The sequence below is a fragment of the Crocodylus siamensis genome, chromosome 2 (assembly GCF_052110815.1).
Source record: "Crocodylus siamensis isolate JL-2025a chromosome 2, ASM5211081v1, whole genome shotgun sequence".
NCBI classification, from domain to species: domain Eukaryota; kingdom Metazoa; phylum Chordata; order Crocodylia; family Crocodylidae; genus Crocodylus; species Crocodylus siamensis.
In genome coordinates, this window is record NC_143396.1 from 94,708,086 (window position 1) to 94,734,176 (window position 26,091).

The 26,091-nt window shown below is 47.2% G+C and overlaps 1 protein-coding gene across 6 annotated transcripts in view; it reads right to left on the bottom strand.

Annotated features, from left to right (window-relative positions):
* Positions 1–21,413, bottom strand: part of SH3D19 (SH3 domain containing 19) — a 140,789-nt gene extending 119,376 nt beyond the window's left edge. For 2 of the 6 annotated variants that reach the window (XM_090036380.1, XM_090036379.1), the window contains exon 1: positions 20,835–21,413. In XM_090036380.1, the coding sequence (XP_089892506.1) occupies positions 20,835–20,916 (82 nt within the window). In that variant the 5' untranslated portion in view covers positions 20,917–21,413. The remainder of the gene's footprint in view (positions 1–20,834) is intronic. The other 4 variants (XM_090036385.1, XM_090036381.1, XM_090036382.1 and 1 more) reach the window with 3 other exon arrangements.
* Between the last annotated feature and the right edge of the window lie 4,678 nt (positions 21,414–26,091).

Consider the following 26,091-nt stretch of genomic DNA (forward strand, 5'->3'; position numbering starts at 1 on the left):
GCTGAGACAGCAGTCTGCTGCAAGCACCCGGGGAGCAACATCTGCCTGAGCTGCTGCTCACAACACCTTGGTGGTAAGGGAGGAACTATGGGGATGGCAGGAGGTTCCTGGGGTCCCAGTAGTGACCCAAGCCCCAGAAAGAAAGGTAGGACCTAGTAAGAGCAAGGCCTAGCCTAGGCATGCAGCTATCAACTTGCAGGCCTACAAAGGGGCCAGGCGAGCCCCAGAGTGGAGCTGACAGGGGTGAAGCTCAGGGGGGCCCAGTTGGGCTAGGCCTCAGGCAGAATTGTTGGGGCATTAGGCCAACCCGGATTAGGGTGAGGGCTTTTAGGTGAGACACAGGAGGGACTCCGCTGGAGCATGTGGGTCAGCAGCTGTAGGCTGACTTTCTGATCCCTCTCAGTGGTAAATGCAAGAGGGCCAGGGGTGGAAGGCCGAAGGACAATTAAGCCCAACGCAAGGGGCAGACCAGGGCCACGGTGAGCTATCTGGCACCCCAACTGACCTGGAGGCAGAGCCAGAGCCCATAAGGGCTGAAGGTCCCTTCGATGGTGGGGACATCACAACTGACGAGGGTAGGGGTCAGCCAACATGTAGGCTGTTATGAAATCTGAACGGGGTCAGAGTGAGAGCTGGACCCAAGGAAAAAGACAGCGCCCAAGTACATCATCCAGGAGCCCTAATGAGGGAACTAGACTAGGGCAGGTAGGCCTGGTTGGCCTTTAGTATGACAGAAAACTGCACACCGCTGGGGAAGGATGGCCTGGCAGGGTTCCCTGTGGCAGGGGAGTTCCCCAGAAATACCAGGCCAGTTGCCATCCCAGTGAGAGGCAAGGAGGGGTGCCTTAAAACTCCAGCCCCCACATCCTGGTGGGATACTCAACTCCAGGGACAGACACAGGGATTAGGCACATCTCTGGACACCTGAGCCCCAGGGGGGTGGAAGACCCTGGGGGCCCCAGTGAGAGGGCAAATAGTTAGAGTGGCCCCAGTGAAGGGATAGGAAGGGACCAGATATGTCCACATGACACCCAAGTCCCACAGGAGGGTAAGACCTTGTGTAGCCTCAGTGACAGAGGGGGCAGTAGTGTTAGTACCAGAGAGGCCATATTATGTGGAAAGCCCTAGTGAGAGGGCATATGTGGAAGTGAAGGCCCTAGCGAGAGGGCACAGATGGAAGGCCCTAGTAGGACGGCACAAGCTGAAGCCCCAGGAAGGGGGCAGTTAGGCCAAGGCAAGTCTACAGACACCTAAGGCCACAGTTGGACCCGAAGTCAAGACCTGGTAAGTCCTCAGATGTGGTAAGGCCGAGTTTTGGGTCAAAGGGAGACCCCAGTAAGCCCTCAGATGTTGCAAGGCCAGTTTTGGGTCAAAAGTTTAGGAACTTCCCAGTGTAAGGGCACTGTGACTGCGAGCTTCAGTGGGGAATGAGAGTCCCATGTGAGACTCTGGAGCTTGGGTCACAGTGTGGGGCACTGGAGAAACAGGGATACCATCTGTGAGGCATGGGCCACACTGTAGGGATGATATGGAGCTGTGGACAGTGCCCCCTGGCATTGGGGCATTTAAATGCGCAACCTCCTGCATTTTACACCAGTTTTGTAAAGTCATGGCAGCCAGGACTGGGCAGACTGCCCTACTTAGATGGGTGGGCCAATGCGAGACCCAGCCCCAAGTGTGCCTCCTGCCACAAAGGTAAAGTGTTATGAGATGTTTACTGATGCCAACTGGACATGCCACCCTCTGAGGAACAATTTTGGTCTTGACAGCAAAACCAATGCTGCAGACACATGTCTTTTTTAGCTTTTCTTTTCCAGTTTGGCAGCTGCAAATCATGACTGAGCAGGCCTATTTAAAATCCATTCTGCTCGCCCTGTAAGGGGATCAGGCTAGAAAAGGTGGTCTAAACAGTCTGTTTTATTTCACCTGACTAGAAAACTGCATCCAGTAGGATCACTCTATCTGCAATCCAAATCAAGTAATGAAGTTTGCAACTTGAAACATCTGCACATTGGTGGACAACCCTAAGAGTTGTCTTAACCCTAACCCAGCAACACCCATGGCCACAGAACTGCATGATTTCATACAGAAATTGCTGCACTTAATGAGATCAGACACACAAGGACAGCTCAGAGAGCATGAAAGATGTGGCCAAAGTCAACATGGAACTGATCTTCACCAAGTCCCAGAATATTAGAACTAGGGAGGCACCTACTAAAGTCAGTAGGAGACAGGTTTAAAACTACAGAGAGAGACAGTTTTGTAATACAGCATGTAGTTAACTTGTGGAACTCACTGCCACAGGAGGTTGTAGAGGCAGATAATATAGCCAGGTTCAAAAAGGAACTAGACAAATTAATGGATAATAGATCTAGTAATGGCTATTAAACAGAAGTCAGAAATGTATCCTCTGATATATCTAAACCAATGATAGTGGATGCCAGGGAGAGTAATGAACAGAGGATAGAACACTCTAGATATTCCCAGTTCAGTGCTCTCCTACTGAAGTATCTACTCCTGCCACTGTCAGAGAGTAGATTGGTCTGGCCCAATATGGTACTTCTATTTTTTATTAGAAGCAGGAATACAGGTCATTTCAAAGCTGTTACCAGAGCCAATACAATCTGAGTAATCAAGAAGCAACAATTCTTATGGATATCTTTTATTGGACCAAGTGAGGTAGACTTAGGCAAGACACAGAATACCCTTGCTTAGCCCTAAAAGAGGAGCAGAGACAGGTGAGCTAAGTATCAGAAGAACAAAAGCTTGTGTAAAACTCCATATGTGGATAGAAATAAATAAGAGAAATTATTGGATGGCCAACAGAAGTAACAAAGATACTAGCTTTAATAAGATATAAAAACAATTGAGTATGTGCTGTGAAGAACAAGGTAACCAGCATTAATGATGTTCAAAACAGATGAACAAATTGTAGGCTGACTTTCTGATCCCTCGCACTGGTAAATGCAAGAGGGCCAGGGGTGGAAGGGGAGGAGTTCAATCTGAAAACTGGCAAAGGCCATGTGGGCATGGGACATGGTCATCATGGGTGACTTCAATTACCCAGACATGTCTTAGGAGGAACACTCAGCTAAGTCGGATCAGTTGCTTCCTAACCTGTGTTGTAGAGCTCTACCTGACTTAGGAAGTGCATGTGCCAACCAGAGGTAACACTCTCCTAGACTTGGTCTTGGCCAAAGGAGACGATCTGGTGAGCAACCTGAATAGAGAGGGTAGCCTGGGTGACAGCAACCACAAAACCATCACGTTCACTGTCCATTGCAAGGCAGGCAAATCAGCTAGCAAGGTTGAAGTTTTGGACTTAACAAAAGTGAATTTCAACAGGCTCAGGGCAATAGTAGGGGAAGCGCTGTGGGACCAGGGACCAGGGACCAAAAGGTGAAAGGAGTGCAAGCACACAATCCTCAAAGCTTAAAAGAAGTCCATTCCCATGCAAAGGAAAGGTAGCAGAGGGCTGGTAAACTCTCTTGGCTTAACAGATGCTTAAATATCACGGTCCTCTTGAAAAAGAACAAACAGGCATACAAACAATGGAAGCTTGGGACAGTCCCCAAGGAGGACTATACAACAACGGCCTGCCCTTGTAAGGAGCAGATTAGAAAGGCTAAGGTGGCGACTGAATTTAAACTGGCAATGGAAATCAAGGACAATAAGAAGTCCTTCTTTAGGTATGTAGGGAACAGGAAGAAAACAAGCCAAAGTGTGGGGCCATTGCTTAACAACTCAGGACAGCTGGTTACCAACACTCAGGAGAAAACTGAATTCCTGAATGACTACTTTGCTTCGGTATTTCACTGGACTAAGGGGAAAATCATACTAGCTAAGGTTCAGAATGGGCATGGTGGGAATTATCACCTGTTGACATTGAGTCAGTGCGTGATCAGTTAGAAAAGTTGGACATTTATAAAAGTCAGCAGGACCAGATGAACTTTATCCGAAAGTGCTAAAGGAGTGGCCAAAGTCATTGCGGAACCTCTGGAGAAACTCTTCCAAAACTAGTGGCACTCGGGGGATGTCCCTGAAGACTGGAAGAAGGCCAATGTTGTGCTGATCTTCAAGAAGGGGAGGAGAGAGGACCCAGGCAACTATAGGCCAATTAGCTTAATTTCTATTCCAGGGAAAACCCTGGAAAAATTCATCAAGGAGCCTATGTGTGATACATTTGCAGAAGGTAAGATTCTGAATGACAGCCAGCACGGCTTCATCGCAGGCAGGCCTTGTCTTACCAATCTCATCTCTTTCTATGACCAGGTAACACACCACCTGGATAAGAGAAAGGAGGTCAGCATTGTATACCTAGACTTCCAGAAGGCCTTTGATCTGGTATCCTATGATGTGCTCATGGGAAAATTGAAGGATTGTGGGTTAACTGCTCAACAATTAGATGGGTAGGAAGGTGGCTGTGGAGAAGGACCCAAAGAGTTCTTATGAATGGATCTGTGTCATCCTGGCAGGAAGTGGTCAGTGGTGTCCCTCAGGGGTCCATGCTTGGTCCAGTGCTTTTCAACATCTTTATCAATGATTTGGATGTGGGGGTAAAAAGCTCACTGGCCAAGTCTGTATTTGACACCAAGTTATGGGGGAGCGTGGTCATGCTTAAAAATAGGCTGCAGATAGAGGTGGGCCTGGACAGGCTGCCAAGTTGGGTGGATCAGAACCATGTGAAATTCAACATTGAGAAATATGAAGTGCTCCATCTGGGGATGAACAATCCCCAACATTACTTACAGGCTTGGTGGTGACAAACTGACTAGCACCACAATTGAAAGGAACCTAGGGGTAATAATAGCCCGTAGTATGAACATCAGCTGTAGCCAGCAGGGCAAATAATACTCTGACATGCATCAACCAATGCATCTCAAGCAAAACTAAGGAAGTGATTCTTCTGCTTTACTCAGCATTGCTGAGACTGCAGCTGGAGTACTGCATCCAGTTCTGGGTGCTGCACTTCAACAAGGATGTGGAAACTTGAGAGAGTCCAGAGAAGAGCCACCCATATAATCAGAGACTTGCAAGGCAAGCCATATGAGCAAAGCCTGAGGGACTTGGGTCTCTTCAGCCTAAAAAAGAGAAGGCTGAGAGGGAACTTGGTAGCAGGGTGGGCTCCTACTGCATCCTGCAGTCCCAGAAATGCAGCTGGGAACCACGTGGTGCTGGAGCAGCTGGCAGGTGGGTAGGGTGGTGGGGAGATCCCACGACAGTGGATGAGAAAGTGGGGAAATGGCAGTTGCAGTGGTGGCAGGCAGGAGTGCAGCTGCGCAGGAGCGTGGGGCCCGCTGAAGTGGCAGCATCGGCAAGCAAGAAGGTAGGGAACTGGCAGGAAAAGGGTAGTGGTGGCAGATGGGGGGAGGGGGAAGTGGCAGCAACCAAGCACGCAGGAGTGCAGGGCCTGTGCCAGGGGTGGCAGGAGTGCTGAGCCTAGGCTGGCAGGAGCACTGATAGGGGCTCTGCTTGCATGGGCCCTGAGCATCCTGAGGTCTCATGGCTTGCTGCTGCCGCTGGTGGCAGGGGCTGTGGACATCCACATGCACACCCCAGATCCCCTTACATACCCCAGCCACTCATGTCTCCACACATGCCACAACTCTCCCCAGACACCCTCCCCCCATACCCACCCACACCCCACATATTCACACACCCTCTCCCATATCCGACATACACACATACCCACACACCCACAGCCCCCTACAAACCTATACCCACCTACCCACTCACACCCCCAACACTTGCTCCACAATATGCAAAAGGAAGACTTCATTTTAAGCTATTATACAATCACCTCTATGTATTCTACACAAACACAAGTAAATCAGGACAAAAATGATTTTTGAAATTGAATGAATGAATGCTATAGTAGATGTCTGATTTTTAGAATATAAGTTGGTATTTTTCTGGTTCAAGATGGCAAACCCCCTTGCCAAAAGGAATAATTCCAGGGATAAGGGGAGGGACTTCTGGTGGCAAAGCTCAGGGGTTAGGGACTTCTGGTCCCAAGATGGTGATCAGGGGTGGCGCACATGTCAAGGGGTGGGGCTACCCCTGCGGTCCTTGACAGCCTGCCAGAACACTGTAAGCAGCCCTCCAGCCGAAATAGTTGCCCGCCCCAATCTAACATTAAGGGTTTAACAGACCATCCTGATGCACAGGAAGACTAGCAAGTATAGCAGAAGACCAGCTTGGCTTGACAGGGAACTCTTCAGTAAACTAAATCACAAAAAGAAAGATTATAAGAAGTGCACACTTGGACAAACAACTAGGGAGGAGTATAAGAGCATTGCTCGGGCATGCAGGGATGAAATCAGGAAGGCCAAAATGTAACTGGAGTTGCAGCTACCAAGGGATATCAAGGGTAACAAGAAAGGTTTCTACAAGTATGTCAGTACAAAGAGGAGGATCAGGAAAAGTGTGGGTCCCTTACTGAATCGGGGAGGCAACCTTGTGACAGAGGATGCAGGAAAGGCTGAAGTGCTCAATGTCTTCTTCGCCTCAGTCTTCACAGGCCAGGTCAGCTCCCAGACTACTGCACTGAGCAGCACAGTTTGGGAGGGGGGGGAAGGTAAGTAGCCAATAGTGGTGAAAGAACAGTTTAGGGAATATTTACAAAAGCTGGACATATACAAATCTGTGGGGCTGGAAGGGAGGCACCCAAGGATGCGAGATTGCAGAGTCACTGCCCATCATCTTTGAAAACTCATGGTTATCAGGAGAGGTCCCAGATGATTAGAGAAGGGCAAATGTAGTGCCATCTTTAAGGAAGGGATGAAGGAGCATCCAGGGAACTACACATCAGTCAGCCTCACCTCAGTCCCTGGAAAAATCTTACAGCAAATCCTCAAGAAATCCATTTCTAAGCACTTGGAGGAGAAAAAGGGTGATTAGGAAGTCGGCATGGATTCACCAGGAGCAAGTCATGCCTGACCAACTTGATTGCCTTCTATGATGAGAAGAGTGGCTGTGGACAGAGGCAGACTAATGGACGTAGTATACCTTAATTTTAGCAAGGCTTTTGATACAATCTCCCACAACATTCTCACAGGCAAGCTAAGGAAGTATGGCTAGATGAATGGACTGTAAAGTGGAAAGAAAATTGGCTGGAGCATCGGGCTCAGACAGTAGTACAGTAATCAATGGCTCAATGTCTAGCTGAGAGCCGGTATCAAGTGGAGTGTCCCAGGGATCAGTCCTAGGGTCAGTTTTGTTCAAAGTCTTCATCAACGACTTGAAAGATGGCATAAAGTACACCCTCAGCAAGTATGCAGATGACACCAAGCTGGGGGGAGTTGTTGATATGCTGGAGGATAGGGCTAGGATTTAGAGTGACATAGACAAATTGGAGGATTGGGCCAAAAGAAATCTCATGAGGTTCAACATGGACAGCTGCTAAGTCCTGCACTTAAAGAGGGAACAAAAATCCCATGCACCAGTACAAGCTGGGGGCTGCCTGGCTGGGCAACAGCTCTGCAGAAAAGGACCTGGGGGTTACAGTGGACAATAAGCTGAATATGAGCCAACAGTGTGCCCTTTTTGTCAAGAAGGTTAACAGCATAATGGGCTGCATTATAGGTGTGCTGCTAGCAGGTCAAGGAAAGTAATTATTCCCCTCTGTTCAGTACTGGTGAGGCCACATCTGGAGTACGTACTGTGTCCAATTTTGGGGCCCCCACTACAGAAAGGATGTGGGCAAATTGGAGAGAATCCAGCAAAAGGCAACATAAATGGTAAAGGGGCTGGGGCACATGGCTTATGAGGAAAGGCTGAGGGAACTGGGCTTATTTAGTTTTGAGAAGAGAAGACTGAGAGGGGATTTACTAGCAGCCTTCAACTACCTTAAAGGAGGTTCGAAAGAGGATGGAGCTAGACAGTTCTCAGTGGAACAAGGAGCAACAGTCTCAAGCTGCAGCAAGAGAAGTTTAGATATTATGAACAATTTTCTCACTAGGAGGGTAATAAAACCCTGGAACAGGGTATCTAGACAGACTGTGGAATCTCCATCCTTAGTGGTTTTTAAGACCCAAATGGACAAAGCTCTAGCTGGGATGATCTAGTTGTGGATGGTCCTGCTTTGAGCAGGGAATTGGTTTAGATGACCTCCAGAGGTCCCTTCCAACCCTCACTTTTTATGATCAATAGATTCTTAAAAAAAAACAACAGAGAGATTTAACTAAAACTAGTGCAACTTCTGTGCATGAACATTAAGACTTTACTTCCAACACTGTAAAAGCAATACCTAGTAATCACCTGAGTCCTCGAGTCCAAGACGCCTGTGTCCTACTAACCCTACCAACTGGCAGCAGCATTGTGCACTGATTCAGTTTAAATCAGTCAAAGTCTGTTTTTAGAATAGATCTTATCCATGTCAGTTGTCATTTATCAACTATGTTGGATAGAAGCAGAATGATGGAATCAAGTGAGAGTGAAACGAGAAAGCCTGCTACAAAAGGCTGCCTGACAGCCTATTTTTTCCACTGGTGTATTCTATCAACAACACGAACGGTATCTAAGTTTTTGGTTATGACAATAACAGTAGGGGGAAGAGGAGTGGCAGACAATTATTAATCATAGATTTCATAGACATCAGGGCTGGAAGGGACCTCGGGAGATCATCGAGTCCAGCCCCCTGCCCAAAGGGCAGGAAGTCAGCTGGGGTCATAGGATCCCACCAAGATAAGCATCCAATTTACTCTTGAAGGTGTTCAATGTAGGTGCCTGAACCACCTCCGATGGCAGACTGTTCCAGACCTTGGGGGCTCGGACAGTAAAGAAATTCTTCCTTATGTCCAGCCTGAAACGGTCTTGCAGGAGTTTGTGACCGTTCGACCTCGTCATCCCTTGGCGCGTTCTGGTGAACAAACGTTCCCCCAGATCCTGGTGGTCACCCCTGATAAACTTATAGGTGGCCATCAGATCACCCCTGAGCCTACGCTTTTCCAGGCTAAAGAGTCCCATGTCTCTCAGCGTATCATCGTAAGATCTGTTTTCCTGACCTCTGATCATGCGCGTGGCTCTTCTCTGGACTCTCTCAAGCTTCTCCACATCCTTTTTGAATTGTGGAGCCCAAAACTGGACGCAGTACTCCAGCTGCAGCCCCACCAAGGCCGAGTACAAGGGGAGAATGACATCCCGGGATTTGCTCGAGAAGCATCTATGGATGCAAGCCAGCGTTTTGGTCTCTTTACTAGCCGCAGCATCGCATTGCAGGCTCATGTTCATCTTGTGGTCAATTATGTCCCCCAAGTCTCTTTCTTCTGTAGTGCTAACCAACGTAGCACTGCCGAGCCTATAAGGATGCTGCTGGTTTTTCCTCCCAAGGTGGAGAACCTTGCATTTTTCAGTGTTAAACACCACCAGGTTCTCGTCTGCCCATTTGCTGAGCTTGTCCAGGTCAGCCTGGATCACCTGCCTATCTTCTGGCGTGGATGCTTTGCCCCAAAGTTTGGTGTCATCGGCGAACTTGGCCAGTCCACTCCTGACTCCAATGTCCACATCATTAATGAAGATGTTGAACAGTATGGGTCCAAGGACAGAGCCTTGAGGGACCCCACTGGTCACAGGGCACCACGATGAGTGACTGCCATCAATCACAACCCTCTGGGTCCGACCACGAAGCCAATTTCCCAGCCAGCGGATCGTGGCGGAGCCAAGGCCACAACTGGCCAGTTTGGCCAAGAGGTGATCACGGGATACCAGATCAAAAGCTTTTCTGAAGTCAAGATATATGACATCAATCTCTTCTCCCTTGTCCAGGTGATAGGTCACCTGGTCATAGAAGGAAATGAGATTGGTCAAACAAGACCTACCCGCAACAAACCCGTGCTGGCTATCCCTTAGAATGTTAGCCTGGGCCAGTCCATCAAGGATGGCCTCCTTAATAAACTTTTCTAAGATCTCCCCCAGGATAGAAGTCAGGATAATGGGCCTGTAGTTAGCCAGATCCACTCTCCTCCCTTTCTTGAAGATCGGCACCACGTTGGCCTTCTTCCAGTCTTCAGGCAGTACACCAGAGCACCAGGAGTTTTCAAAGATCCGTGCCAGGGGCTGGGCTATGACGCTCGCCAGCTCCTTGAGTACCCTGGGGTGCAGATTGTCAGGGCCGGCTGACTTGAAGGTATCCAGCTTCTCAAGATGTTCCTTCACGAGGTCAGCATTTATGGAGGGTAAGAGATCCCCATCACCCGGATCTCCCTGTCCCACAGCAGGCATGGGCATCCCATGGGACTGATGAAAGACTGATGCAAAGTACCTATTTAATAGGTTGGCTTTTTCCTGGGCATCAGTTGTCAGTTGCCCCATCTGGTTTAGCAGGGGTCCAACATTGCCCTTGCTTTTCCTCCGGCTCCCCACATATCTGAAAAAGGACTTTTTGTTGTCCTTGATGCTTGAAGCTAGTTGGAGTTCAGCTGCAGCCTTGGCTTTCCTGGTTTGCTCCCTGCAGGACCGGACCAGTGCAGAATAATTCTCCTTGGAGGTGAATCCCGTCCTCCATCCTTTGTAGGCTTTCCTTTTTAGCCGCAGGAGGTCTGCTAGGTCCCTGGAGAGCCAGGAGGGCTGCTGTGCCTTCTTGTTGCCTTTCCTCCGTGTTGGAATAGACTTAGCTTGTGCATTGAGGATCGCTTCCTTGAGAAGCAACCACTCTTCTTGAACTCCCATCTCCCTGGGGTCATGGTCCCTAAGGGCCTGGCCGACAAGCCTCTTGAGCTTGTCAAAGTCGGCTTTTCTGAAGTCAAGGACTTCTGTGTTGCTAACTGACTTGCCAGCTTTACGGCGGATGGTGAAGGTGATCAGCTCGTGGTCGCTGTCACCCAGCTTCCCATCGATCACTAGGTCGCCAATTAGGTCATCCCCCATAGCCAGTACCAGGTCGAGCAGCGCTCTGCCTCTCGTTGGCCCATAGACTTCTTGAGTCAGGTAGAGGTCATCCACGCATGAGAGAAAGCTTTGCGCCCCCTCAGATTTTGCTGAGTGATCCTCCCACGAGATGTCCGGGTAATTGAAGTCACCCATGACAGCCAAGGTCCTGGAGCAAGCAGCCTCAGTCAGTTCCTGGGTGAACTCCTGCTCAAGCTCAGGACTTTGAGTGGGAGGTCTGTAGTAGACTCCCACCGTTGTGTCCCCTGTGCCGTATTCCCCACGAATTTTTACCCAGAGGGTCTCTAGCTGTCCATGCTGGTCGCCAACATCAGCTTGCAGGGACATGTAGCTTTCCTTCACATAGAGAGCTACACCCCCGCGCCTTTTGTAACACGATCCCTCCTGTACAGGGTATAGCCCTCTATACCCGTGGTCCAGTCATGGGTGGAGTCCCACCAGATCTCCGTTATCCCAATGACGTCATAATTCTTTGCACTGACCAGGAGGATGAGCTCCTCCTGCTTGTTGCCCAGGCTCCTGGCATTAGTATACAGGCAGGCAAGTGTCCCCTTGGGGGCTCTTGCCTTGCCCACAGATTGTGCCAGGGCTGGGGCAGGGGTGGGCTCCCTTCAGTGCCTTGGTCTGCTGGCTTTGCAAGGGTTGTTCCGTGGGCCAGCAGTGGCAGTAGTCCCCCCATCCCCCAGTAATTCTAGTTAACTACAGTGGGGTTGGGGGGGGGGAACCCCACAAACAGTAAGACTTTTCACTTTAACACACTTGATATCACTTAAAAAAAGTGGCCAGTGAGGAGACCTCTCTCTTTTTTGTTAAGTAAATGTCAGTATGAACTCTGTCAGGGAAAGCTGATGATATTTTCCATATATCACAATGCTTGCATTTGAAAAAAAATTAATTTTTTTCTGTATCAATTTAATAAATATACTTCTTTTGTCAACAAGGCAACTTGAAATAACTAGTTCATTATCTATATAACCAGCAACTAAGGAGGGGAAATGGGGGGTGGGGGAAAATCAATGAGCAAATATATTAGCATGTGGTCCCCTTGATGCATTTCCAAAAAGATCACCACACACTCATGATTATACCACAGTTTACTAATGGGATGCATTTTGCTTTTAATTTTGTGTTTCTCTTTTCACCCACTGTATCTGACTTTAAGGCTACTTACAGATATGAAAAAAAAAATGCAGCACTTTACTTTCAGCTCATCGTGCTCCCACACTGAACACAGCACATGCCCAGAATAGACTCTGTGTTAGTTTGACCCAGCTCATCCAGCGTCATAGATGGTACACTTCTGCAAGGCTCTTTGGCACTTTTATCTAATTTTAATCATTAGATTAAAATTAACCAGATCATAACCCCTCCGCACCCCACCTTAATTACTAAAAAAGTGTCAAAGTACTGGTAGGACAGAGAAAGACCCAATTCAGTCACTGACTCAGACTTTATGCTTCAAAGCACTGTCAGACACCAGCAGTGCCACTGACATTATGGAAGCCAGAAAGCAGAGCTTTGCTTACACTAAATTTTATAACACTATCCTGTTTATACATCATACATATTCTGATATCGATTGAGAGATTCTGAAAGGCTAGGAGATCCTGAAATTTTAAGTGTTTGCCATTTATATTATATGCTACTGCAGCTAGCATTGATAGCATAATACTGATATTCATGACTATAATGCAACTGGAAAAATACTGTTTAGTATAAAATGCATCAAAAAAGTAGGCAACTACTTGGGGGAGGAGTGAAAATAGTTTTACATGTTGCTTTCTTAATTATGAAAGCCAGGGGAAAAATAATTACACAGAATGCTGGTGTTCAGTATTAATACATTTAAATACAGTTAATAAATCACTGAAGTTGATATTAAATATAAAAGTCTATGTTGAACAGACAAATCTTGCCAAAACAAAAAGCTTTGCTCTTTCATATTGAACAGGCTGCATCAGATTTTTACTGAAATAGCACAAATACAACTCAGTTAATTTTTAACAAAGCTGAAGTCCAACAGTTTCTATGTACTTCTCTGGTTCCAGATTGTGAACCAAGGCTATACGGGAAGAAAAAAAAAAAATCAGTTCTAAATTTTCCAGTAAATATTATAATTACACTATGAAACACTGATCCCTAATGGCTATCCTCTCTCTATAGGAGTCCAAACCTCTTCTGTCCTCTTTGCTGTCTGCCCCTCTGCTCTGAGTGACAACCCCATTACATCTTATTACCCTTTACAAGAAACAATTTTCTCCCAATATGCAGATGACAGTTTGGTCTCTGAATCGTCACAACTCAATGCACCACTCCATCTCTGTCTGTACTGACTGGCCCTATTATTCAGATGATGCATCTCTATGCTTTGCTTCAACTACGCCCCATGAGAGTGAGGTGCTTTTCATCACATATGAAGTCTCATTTTTTGCCTCTCACTCTTTAAAAAGCTAGGGGTCACCTGCCAGCACACTAAAATTATTTTCCTTAGAGCAATTCAATTTATAGAACAGGCTTACAGTTATTACCCGAGTCTTTGTGGTACCTTTCGAGAAATATTGGTGGATTTCTGAGGTACGTGCTACAATATGTAACTGCTAGAAGAACATTAATTAGTCTTAAGACTGCTAAAAGAACATTAATCTTAAATTACTCCAATAAAACGTGATTCCAAACTTGCTGAAGTCACTGAGAGTGTTTGCACTTTCTTCAACGGGCTTTGAAGACTGTACAGAGTCAGGCAATGTTTTCTGTGGGTAGCAATCAGATGTACTATGTATGCATCATCACTAGTTAATGTGCCACAGAGGAGTCGGACTGAAGTAACAGGAGTAAGAGGAAGGAGTTTACTCCGCCACCTCTATCTGACTGGCATCTCTCAAGCTGGGAGAATGTCCAGCCACAGACTTTCAGGTGGAGCAAAGGGCAGAGAATCTCTTCCACTGTTTCCAGAGCTGTCTGTGATCTGGTTGCTAAACCACCAGAGTTTATCAGTTATTCTGAAGGTACACACACAAAAAACTACTCAAGACTAGTCTGCTAATCTGTCCACAAAAGCAGTTAAATGCAACTTATTTATATGAGGGTAACCTGTACAATAGCATATGCAGGACAGTTCAAAGATCAGCAATGATACGCAGATTGCAGGGTAACTTAAACTGGTTTTCATCCTATTAGAAACAGGGGTGGTAAAACAGTAAGTTTTAGCCCACCTGGCCAACTAGTAGCCCCTAGTGGAGCTAATAAATGAATGGTACAACTAAATCCTTGGAACAACTAAAGCAAAAACAGGATAGGAGTGTTGTGTGGGTCAGAGGTTCAAAATGTGACAACAAGTGTGCCTGAGGGGAGAGAACTTACCTAGATGAGGGGGAGGGAGATCACACAGCTCTTAAAAACAACCCTTTTTCCTAATGCAAATCTCATCCAGCCAAGTCCTGGACACCTGTTGCAAGGTGTTGAAAGGCTTTGTGCCTATTTGATGCTTCAGTAAGACTGAAGGGGCTCATCACTTAGCAGCTTCAGGGACTTTTCAGAACACTTATAGGTAGTGAAGTACCCAATTCATGGGGGCTGCCCTCTGATTTCTTGGTCTGAGCATGGCACTGGTTGCCATGTTCGTGGCAGAGTGCAGTAGCCCCCCACACTTCTGGCCAAGGGGCCCCAGAATCCTGCCCCTCCCCAGGGATTTGACAGATGTCCATCTCTGAAGTCTGTGGGGAGGGGTAGGACTTCTGGGTCCCCTCAGCCACTTAGAAGCATGGGGAGGGGCCTGCCATGTTCTGCTGTGAAAATCTTCCCCCTCTCTTTACCCATCCTCTCCCCTGCAACTCCCTGCTTCAGGACGCTAGGACTTCCTGCCTCCGTTTTCAGCCCCCCCTAAACCGCTTGCTGGCCCTTGTCCAGCTTTTTTGAGATCCCCATGCTTTTTTGATGGGACCAGGTTTTTTTTCCACAGGGGACCTACCAGATTTTTGCAGTTTCCACAAAAATTGTGAAATCATGAATTTGGTAGGTCCCTACTTATAGATCATATATCATTTTTGTCTTGAAAGCAAATATTCTTTATAGAAATGGAAAGACACCACAGAGTGTGCTCATATCGGATTCTAAATTTATCTGGAAAAACAGTGAATTGATTGTAGATGTCAGCTACCCCACACAAACATGCCACAAATTTCCTTGACTGTACCGCTGACTGGTGAGATACTATGCTTGATTTATTGTACTGGACACAGCTAATTGCTCTTGGCTTCCAAAACTAGTCAGCATAGGTCTGATGTGGAAGCATAAAGAAAACAGGGCTGTTCTGAACTAGATCTTAGTTTAGCGACAAGATAAAAAGATACACATAAGTAACATATTTTGCCAGTAGTCTAAAACTGAGCAAATGAGTTAAAACATCTGAAGAAAAAAAAGGAATAAAAGTTAGAAAAATAGCACAGGAACAGTACTGGTCAGCATAGCAACTAAATCATATGCAACATTTACAGCCACTCACCCATAGAAATAAAAAGTCTTTCCATGAGTTTTACAATCTCTTATGTACTTCAAAGACCTTAGAAAAACAGAGGTTGTCTCACGGGCTTAATAGTCAATTATCGTCCAAGAAAAAGATAAGCACATACTATGTTATTTCTGCCTTCTACTGCAGTAAATAGCTAAGATTTACTGTACTTAGTATAAGCTTTCCTGCAAGTCCAGTTATTTAAACAGAGTCATTTTTAACATTTTACACTGAGTCATTTTATAGCCCGTGAGTACAGTGGCATATTTGGGTCCAAACTGACCAATTGCAAAAACAGTATGTAGCAGTAGAACGAAGAAGTGTCTTCAGGAAAAAGCAAAAAGACTAAAAAAGAATAATCTGCCATTCACAAACAATTAGGGACTTTTTACATATGCATGGCCCAGCACCACAATGCTTGCAGTTGTTAAGTGCCGAAATATGCATCACTGCTGAGAAAATGGTGGTAGTGCGCTTTTGAACTAAAAAACACATCGGAGGTGCTTTAGTTCAAAAAAGTGCACTGCCACCATTTTCTGGGGGCTGACACACATTTCTCCACTTATATAACTGCACATGGCACTGTGCAGTTCACCTCAGCTCGCGTGCAGAGCAAATTCAATTAACTGAGTCTGCTCAGAAGCAGCAGATCTCCGGCGCACTGCGGAACAGAAAAGTATGTGTATAAATGCCTTAAGATTTCCGCCCCCACAAATATTTTCAATACATTGTAAGTGATTAGAAAACTCTTTAACACCAACATAAACAGAGCTACAACTGACATTCACATCGTAAGATGTGATATGGATCTTATATCAAATTCTGTACAACTATTTCTTTTCCTTGAATCTGTGGTTTACCAGCTGTTTAATCCCATTCTGTGGGGAAAGGGTCAGGAGTTACTAGGTCAAGACAGAAACAAAAAGTCATATGGCTTCTCCTACTACTCCATTTTTTTCACAACGGAGCATTCAGAGGTCACCATAGCCATATGGAGACCAAAGGGATTCACTAGGTTTCTTGGACAGGACGGAAATTGTATGCCACTGCTTACCTTTAGTAAGAACATTTGCAACATTCCAAACTAATAAACAGGTATCCTAGTTTTCTCTATTTAAAAATTGCAAATTCTCTGACTTAAAAAAACACAAAATCCACGTTTTTCCAGGATTAAAATAAAATGCCACTACATGATATATATCAATTGAACACAATGCTTTATTGACATTTTTACAATTTTAAAGCAACCTGGAAGCCTGACAGTGCCTCAATCACTATAATTAAATAAACTGTAAATACCTATAAGTTTTGGTGTTTGATTTGGGGGTTTTTATCATTGAAAAGTCAAAGATCCTCCTGTTCCCTTTGCTCACCAGGATGTGGGTCCAGCTGCAGCTGTCCCCCACCCCTGCCACTTTGTAGCACTGAGCAGCCCTGATAGCCAGTGCCCTGCCCATGCCATTGCCCCTCACTCCCCACCCACAGCCCCCTGGCCCTGCCAATGCTCCTCACTCCCCACCCACAGCCCTCCACCCTGTTAGAGGGGGGCCCCCAGCTGCCCTGGGTTCCAGGGCCAGGGATCTGGGTCCACAACCCCCACCCCTCCTAGCAGTGCCTGAGCCCCAGCTGCCACAGCTGCTGTGGTCCAAATAGAGCATGAAGCCCTCTCCCCCATGGGCAGCACAGCTGGAGCACAGCCTGTGGGGGTAACCAATGCAGGCTGCCCATTGCAGGCTTGGAGCATTCTGCCCTGCTCCCTCCTCTCAGGGGCCTCTGCAGCCCAGCGGGGGTCTTACCATGGCAGGGCAGAGTGGAGCGGGGTGAGGCAGGGAGGCTCAGTGCTGCTGCCAGGAGCCCCACATTGCCATGGTGAGGCACTTCCTGCCCACCTGGCAGCAGCTGGGGGCACAACTCCATGCCGCCACCCCCACTGCTGCCAGGTGGACACAGGGCACCTCAGTACGGCAGCATAGGGCTTACTGAGCCTCCCCACCCTACTTTGCAATCCCCACTGTGCCTCAGATGAGCTGCCCACAGTTCCATCCCACTCTCTGCCCTGGGCCCCAATCACCACCCTGGCTGCACAGTGCCCCCCACCCCAGCCCTGCCCAACTGGAGGGGCCTCAATCTCCCTCTCACCCCAGACTTACCTGAGGGGAGCTGTTCTCCATGCTGCCTGGCTGCCATGTGCATGTGGCGCCCCTGCCTGATCATCCTCCTATTGCTCCCCCCAACCCCTTGCAGGCTGGAACTCCATCAACTTGCAAGGGGAAACCTGCCCAGCATATATTCTCCTTTAAAGGAAACATATGCATTTTTCTCTTTAAAATGAAAAAATCCACCTTTTACCATGTTTTTCCATGGTGAACAGAAAACCCAGGTCCTCTCTAATAGACAAACCACAGAACAAGCAAACCACTACTGCATCATTTAGTCTAACACTATACAAAATGCAGATGTCAAAGGAAAGACAATATTAAACTAGTAACTACATATAAATCACAGGCCTAGATGGACAGTCAAGACTGATTTCAGTCTGAAGAATTTTGATGTTTGCAAATATGCATTAGTGCCTACAATAAAAAAAAAAAATCAGAACCAATATTTGATATATATAGTAACATAACATCTTCGAAGAATTTTCATATACTTGTATAGGTAGTAAAGGAAATTAGATTCTATGCATCCTTTAGGTTGGTGCTTTTTGTATTTGTTTTTTGACACAACCAGTATTTTGTAGAGACAAGGGCACAGCACTTTACTCAGTTGGTTATCTAAGGCTCTTTATTACTCCTCAGAACAAGATCATAAGGAATAATCTGTATCTGACATTTTATTATTTATATTGTAGTATCCCCCAGAGATCCCCAGTCTAGCTGGGCTTTCTTTCCCATAGCAGGCAATTGGATCATTCAGTTCTAGTAATTTGTGAACTATTATTTACACACCTTGGCTGCTAAAGAGCCATGTTCTCATCTCCCCACCCTCCTACCTTGGACTTCACTCCAGCTTCCTCAGGTTTTTCTCCACCTTGACTAAGGTCCTAAATCCACAGTTTACTCCCACTTAGTAACAGGATATACTTACCCCCACTCATAATAAATTTAATCGAGAGTCGGGTCTTTTATCTTTAATATTATTGATGTTATACCTTAAACTAATATTCTGGTGCCAAATTTGGTTCCAAGAACTGTTTAAAAACTGGCGTAATAATTATTTGTAATTCAAACATTTAATCATTGTGGCAGCATACAAGAACCAAGACCCATTCAACGCAGGTCATGTCCTAGTCACTTCAATGGCTCCTACCTTGATGGACTCTTATGCTTGCACACAGACTACCACAGACATGGTCAAGGCTGTCACACAGCCTAAGGATCTGACTGCACAGAACAACCTGGCAGATGCAAGGCTCTAGCACTAAAAATCATACATAACTAATCCTTGTTAGGTAGAAGTGACCAATAAGTTTTCATTGTTCAAACGGAGAGAAAAAAAAATGCAGAATGGAAATACATGTAAAAAGTGAAAGGTAAAGTAAAAGAAGGGGTTTGTTCCCTTTCACTACTACTACTGTTACAAAAATATGTATTTTTTATTTTTTTAACCTGATGCTCACTCTGAGACTAGGCTTTTAAGGAAACTTTCTGTCCAGACCAACAGGGAGAGATGTCAAATCAAAAATACTACTAAAACACACAAACAAACAAACACTTTGCTTCTTCCATATTTTCTGGACCTTCAGGGCTACAACAGCACAACCCCTCCATCCAAAGTATCTTTTAAATGGTCACAAGAGACAAACAACACAGCAACTAGTTCACAGACCAGCTAAAGTTGCTTATCCCAACTCACCTTTAATTAACAGTTGAGCATCACCAAAGTATAAGCTATGGGAACACCTTAGTCTGTACTTAAAATGGTGCTCCCTTGTACACCGTATTGAGTAAAGAGTTATGCTAGTCTTTGACACTTTACATAAATCCAGCTCTCCCTATTTTCTGGTGCCTTACCACTTTCTCTCACTTTCCTCCTTTCCCATTGAAAATCACATCCTGATGGGTTTTGTGGCAGTGCGTTCCCTTTTCTGTACGGAAACAAGATACCACAAGTACCTTGTACAACTGTCCACAGTAGCAGGTGAGATGTGAGTCCACTACCTTCTCTGGGCCTGGCTCATTTAGACTGTAAGCTGTCCAGGGCAAGGCCTGTTCTTAAGGTCTTGTCCAATAGTACTAAGCAGTTATTGACACTTAGGTTTACAAGCTGACTCATATAGACAGCTCCTGACACCCCCAAGGAGCCCACTGCATGCTGGCTTGCAGAATCAAGCTCCAAGTTGGAGTAGCCAGCTGGAGACGAGGGTGACCCTAAATCTCTTTGACCAGCATAATTTATAGACAAACTCTCCAGTTCAGGCAAGCAGCACTCAGAAAGGCAAGTGTGGCAGACCTTGAACTTTTCCTTTTAAAGGAAGAGTGATTCATCTAATTACGCTGCCAAAGGAGGGGATAAAGTTAGTTAGCTCTGCCCAGGTAGATTATAGCTTGCACCTTGCCCTGCCTCTCCTCCCTACTCTCCACGCCTTACACCCCCGCGCCACCTCACATGCACACACATTTACACCACACATGCTACAAAGATTTCACAGACATTAGGGCTGGAAGGGACCTCATAGCTCATCAGGTCCAGCCCCCTGCCCAAAAGGGGCAGGAAGTCAGCTAGAGTCAAAGGATGCATGTACACACACACCACAAACATGCACACCGCACACATACTGCACACAGGTGTACACACACTGCATATGCCTTTACACCACAGCCACCGCATGTGTGCACTTGCACACCACACACGCCCTCACACAGCTGGCACTGCAGACATGCACACACCACATGCATGTACACACACCATATGATGTGTGCGTACCACACAATGCACACACTGCACACATACACACGCACACCAAACACACACATGCATACCATGATATGTGCACACACGACACATGCGCACACCACAAAATGCACACAGCCACAGCACACACACGCCCATGCCACACACATGCACCACACCACACAATGTGCCGGCGCACCACACACGCATGCACTGCACGCACCACACGATGCGCGTGCACACATAACACACACATTGCACATGTGCACACACCGCACGACGCAATGTGCAACATGTGTGCATCACGGACAATGCGCACACACAAGCACCCACCCCACGATGCACTACAAGCATGTGCACACGCGCACCACACGCACGTGCAGAGATGTGCACACGCGCAGAGTCTCCAGAAAAGCCTGAGGGAGGTGCAAAGAGGGGAAACAATCCGCGCCCACAGGGAAGAGGCCCCGGCCCCTCGGCCACCGCGAGCTCGTCCGAACCCCCGCCCCGCGGCCGCTGCAGGTCCCGGCCGCCCCCCCGCCCTTACCTGATACCGAGCCCGAGTTGCCCCTCCTGTGCCTCCTGCCGAGCTCCTCCTCGTCTTCTTCCAGCCTCCAGGCTTCAGCCATGGGCGAGGGGCACGGCCGGGGCGCTCACGCGGCAGGCGCCCCCATGCCCCGAGAGCCCCCGGCCGGCCCAGCGGCACCTGCAGCCTCCCCGGGGGCAGCCTCCCCTTCCCCGGCCTGCTTGCTCCCGCCGCCGCTTGCCTCCCAAGTTGCAGTCCCGCCGGGCCCTTTCTCCGTGCTCCGGCGGGCAGCGGCGCAGGGCGGCAGGGGAGAGGGAGTCCGAGAAGGTGGCGTTCGCCGTCCCCGCCGCTCACCGCATTCCGGTGTCAACAGGAAACCCCGCTCCTGCCTCCACTACTACAGCAGCAGCAGCAGGCGGGGGAGGCACCCGGGGCAGGGCTGGGAGCGAGCTCCCTTCGCCCTCCCCCAGGCTCGGGCCGCTGGCAACTTTTATTCAGGAGAGGGGGAGCTGCAAGGATCTGGGATGAAGCACACAGCGGAGCGGGCTGAGCAGCCTCCCCGGGAAGAAAAAGGGCACATGGCTTCCGAGGAGAGGCTGAGGGAACTGGGCCTGTGAAGTCTGCAGGGGGGGAGGGGATCGGATAGCAGCCTTGACCTACCTGGAGGGGGCCCCAAAGACAATGGAGCTAGACTGTTCTCAGTGGTGGCACATGACAGAACAAGGAGCAATGGTCTCAAGTTGCAGCAAGGGAGGTTTAAGTTAGATATTAGGGAAAACTCTCACTGGAACAGGTGACCCAGAGAGGTGGGGGAAGCTCCATCCTTGTGGGGTTTTAAGACCCGGCTAGACAAAGACGTGGCTGAGATGATCTCAGTGCGATGTATAGGGGTGCACGTACACCCCCTGAGACCACTGGTGCACCCCTGACAGGCCACACCCCTACTTTGGCCATGGGGGGAAAGGAGCACTGGTGTTGCCCCTCACCCCGCAAGTGCCAGCTGGGGAGTGGGAGCACGGATGTAGTGCTGTGGCTGCCTCCCAGTTGGTGAGTTTTGCCATGGGGGAACCAGTCGCCCATGAACAATTTACTTGGGGATGGTCCTGCTTTGAGCAGGGGGTTAGACTCGATCAGTGATTCTCAACCTTTTTGCACTGCGACCCATTTGCCAAGACAGATGGCTTGGCCTGACCCACGCACTCCTGACCCTGCCCGTGCCTGACCCACAGTCCCCTGCCTCCCCAGACCAAGCTGAGGCCTCAGTTCCAATCTGCAGGCTCCTGCCAAAATGGGCTCTCACCTGCCCCATCCTGCTTGGGCCGAAGCATGGTGGCTGTGGCAGCTCTGGCTCATGCAGGCAGCAGCAGAATGAGTCCAGCCTAGCACAGGCTGGGGGGAAGAGGGGAGGCCTGTGGCATACCTGCCCTAAGCTGGGGCTCCTGTGCTGTGTCAGGCAGCCTGGTTCTGTCCCAAGTAGCGTCTCCTGGCTGCCCTACCCCTGGAAGCATGGGCACCAGCCCTAGTGTTGTCAGCCCTACCATGCAGCTCCCCCCGCAACTCCTTCCCTTATTCGTAACCCTTTGAAATATTCTTATGCCCCACTAATGGGTTGCAACCCACAGGTTGAGAAATGCTGGACTAGATGAGCTCCTGAGGTCCTTTTCAACCCTAATTTTCTATGATTCTGTGACAAGGCAGCTGCAATTCTCCCTCACCAGTGGGAGAGATCTCTAAAAGCAGCCTTAGAGAAGCCAAAATAAGAGGTGAACTGACCAAGGTTGCATCCAGCCCCAGTCTGGATGCTGGTGTCCTGTTCTGGGACAAGGCTGTTCATACAGTTAGGCTCAATTTCACTGAGCCCTGTGAGACGGGGGTAAGAAAAAGAGGCTGAAAATGAAACAGACCACCTCTGTTAAAAGGGTCTGTCATGCTTTTATCTTAATACTTTTTACTAGGTGTTGAGACCTCTAATGCTCACGATGGACTTGTTTTAGTGTGAATAAAGTAAGCAGAGATTTTCTGTTTCCCAATCAGAAAATATAACCAGTTAAAAAGTCTGGCTTGCTGCTCCAAGCTTTGAAAAAAAACACCACAGCATAAGGAATACAATCTGAGATGTAGCACAGGAATATTACTGTTCAGTGTAACAAGTTACTCAGTTCCAACAGCCATTCACCTTACAGGAATAAAACCCCTTTCACAAGTCTTACAACACAAAAAATCAGTCTCTTGTGCGTCTGTCCATAAGGTTGCCACACAGGCCTATTTAGTATCCCAGGAGGATATGCATTGCATGGACTGTGCTGAAATTCAATCAGGATTTGGTAGTGAAGGGAGCATTGTCTGTAGCGTAGGCGACTGGTAGGGAGAGCCACGTGCCCCCCCGACAGGGCCACCAATGCCACTGGCAGCTTCTCACCAGCACCACCCCCGCTGGCTCCTATGGGTGCCCCCCCCAGACTCAGGAGGCACCAGTCACCCATGATCTGTAGGATCCCTGCTGTGGAAGTTTGAAGATGTGGAGAGAATGAGTAGAAAGAGAAAGTATAAGTTGTGGTAGTATTGGAGTGACAGGCATGGTGTTTGCTCAGACCTGAAGAAGAATGGACTGCATTAGAATGCTTGTCTTAAGTCTAGTCCAACCCTGCAGTTGGTCCAGTAAAAGATGCAGACAGAAGTGCAGCTGTCTGCTGTAACTCACAGCACTTTGCAGGAAGCACTGAGAGTTACAGTGCTCCCCTGTACCCAACAAGCTTTCTCTGGGTCTTGAGGGTTGGGAGATTCAGCTGCAGTTTGGAGCAGCTATGAGTCTGCAGCTGCTCTCCCCTAGCTCTCCCCCCTGAGGCTCCAATCCACCCACCCCACCTTTCAGGGCCAGCTGAAAAAAACCCCAAACCAAATTCCCCTCCACTCCCTTCCCTGCCCCCATTCTAAAGAGAGTGCCGGGAGCAGGGCTGGGCTGCATCGGCCCAGCCCTGCTCCTGGCACGCCCAGACAGACATTAATTAATGAAGGCACTCTGTTTTCGAGCATCATCATCTGAACCTTCATGCAATGAGGGTTCAGATTGTTGCAGGACTGGCCCTTTTAAAATACTCTGCAGCTGTGTGTTTGGTCATGGCTGTAACATACTTTCAGGGGCCAGATCAGGTGAAAATTGTCACTTCTGTCTGCACCTACAAATATCTTTGTCCAAAGGATGTTTGTTGTTAAGAACACTGAATGCTACCCTGGAGAAGTAGATTTTATTTGTGCCACAGAGGTCCTGTGTGATGCTGTGGAGGTCACTTAAACCAAGCTTTTTCCACAAGCAGTCACTGTGGTAGACTTGGGTTTTATTGAAGTATTTCTGTTTTAAATGTATTCATTTAAATGTTGTAATGATATGTGCCTCAGTTTCCCTGACTAGCATGGGGAAAGAAGGTGTTTAAGTGCCAGGTACTAAAGTTGCCTGAGGGTGGGACATGACAAAAAGCTGGAGGTCCATCAGAGAAGTGAGTAAATAGCCTTGAGGATACTTCAGTTTAAGTGATACCCAGGATACCAGGAGGGTCAGGGGCTGAAAAGCCAGAGTCTCAAGAGTACAAAAAAAATAAGGTCTCCCTCCAATCTAGAAGCCACTCTTGGGCTGATTTCAGAGAAGACCAGACAAAGGCACTGTGACATTTGTTAACTGAGAAATATACCCAGTTAATGAATGCACAACCTGAGACACCAAGAACTGATTTGTCAAAATGCTTAGCACTCACAGCCACACTGTCAATCAATTAAATCTGTCAACACAGGAGTGCTGCAAAATGCCATAACAGGTATTCGGCATTTCAAAACTAGTAAATACTTTTGACCTGTTTAAGTTCCCCTTAACATTACAGGGGTGTTGTGAAAATAAACGTTTTTAGAAAGTACTTGAATAGTATCACAGAAATTCCTATGAGGAAATTAATTTTCTTTAGAACAGGAAGTGAACAGCATGGAGTAAATAAGGCATGCAGCCATATATTGAATGAAGATAAAAGGCAATACTGAGTCAGTTGGATATTGAATAATATTGTTGTTCACGCAGTATGCACCCTCTATTCTGCGTCCTGAATAAGGGAGAATTACTGTGGAAAAGATCAAGCAACTTGATACATCATATTCTATAAACACAAAGGAACCAATTTAAGGCTGCCTGGGCAACCTTAATTTGGCATTTCCAGCTATCTGTCCTTAATGTTCTTTTGGCATAGGGGTTTTCATGTATAATTTACTATTCAGTTGGCATCATAGTTATGCTGTATAAAGACAAAGCACTAGATTTAAGATTTTGCCTGTGGTAAGCATACAAAAAGAATACATATCCCGTCGCAGTAAGCTTGCGCTTTTAGAAGCCCCAAAGTTCCAGTGGGCTCTGCGTGGGTAGACTACCACTGTGATTCCCTATCTCTGGAGGATGCTCCTCTCAAAGTTTATTCTAGGATCAAGGCCCTAAACTATATCTAAATAGTAATCCACAATTCTCCACTGGTGCATCTTTGTTCAAAATACTGTGTGGAGTTGCAGTGTTACAGAATTATCTATTTGAATTTTTCTGCTGCAGACCTTGTTCATAGTGTTAGATTGAAAAAAGCAAAATAACTGCAAGCCAGGAAGATAGAAAGACAAAGGAACAGCTTTTATGTGGGGAAATGAATAGAAAGTCTCCTGTGGAAGATGAGACAAACGTTTGTTGCATATTAGGTTTCTTAGTTGCTATGAAGTAAAAGCTGAGGCAGGGGATTTGCTAACATGTTCCCCCCCCCACCAGTTTTCAGGGCTTCTCTGAACACTCTCCAAAGCATTCTAATAAACACTAGAAGCAGTCAGCACACTCAGACTCCCATTAGAGACTTTTCACTTACCAGCAAATATGTAAATGAAAAGAAAGAAGAAAACTGTATCTACTGAATGAATTGAGTGGAATCACTGGCTTCAAGGTAACTGTAGTGTCACTTAGACTACCTGACTTAGGGAAGGAACTTCAGCATAAAGAGGAATCTGAAGCAAGTAAAAAAAAAAAAAAAAGTCAATTAAATAAACACTATGTCATTGCTAAGCACAAAATTAACTCTGAGGTTGCTAGACCTTGGCAGGAAGATAGCTTTGAGAAAACAAACAAACAAAAAGGGTCTTTATATGCAAGATAAAACTACTGAATAAAATGGTTCCAACACTGATTCCAAAAGGATCAAGAAAGTGACAGAGGAGGGGAAGATCACAGTTATTTATTCTTGGTCACCACCAACAATATGCTTGGTAC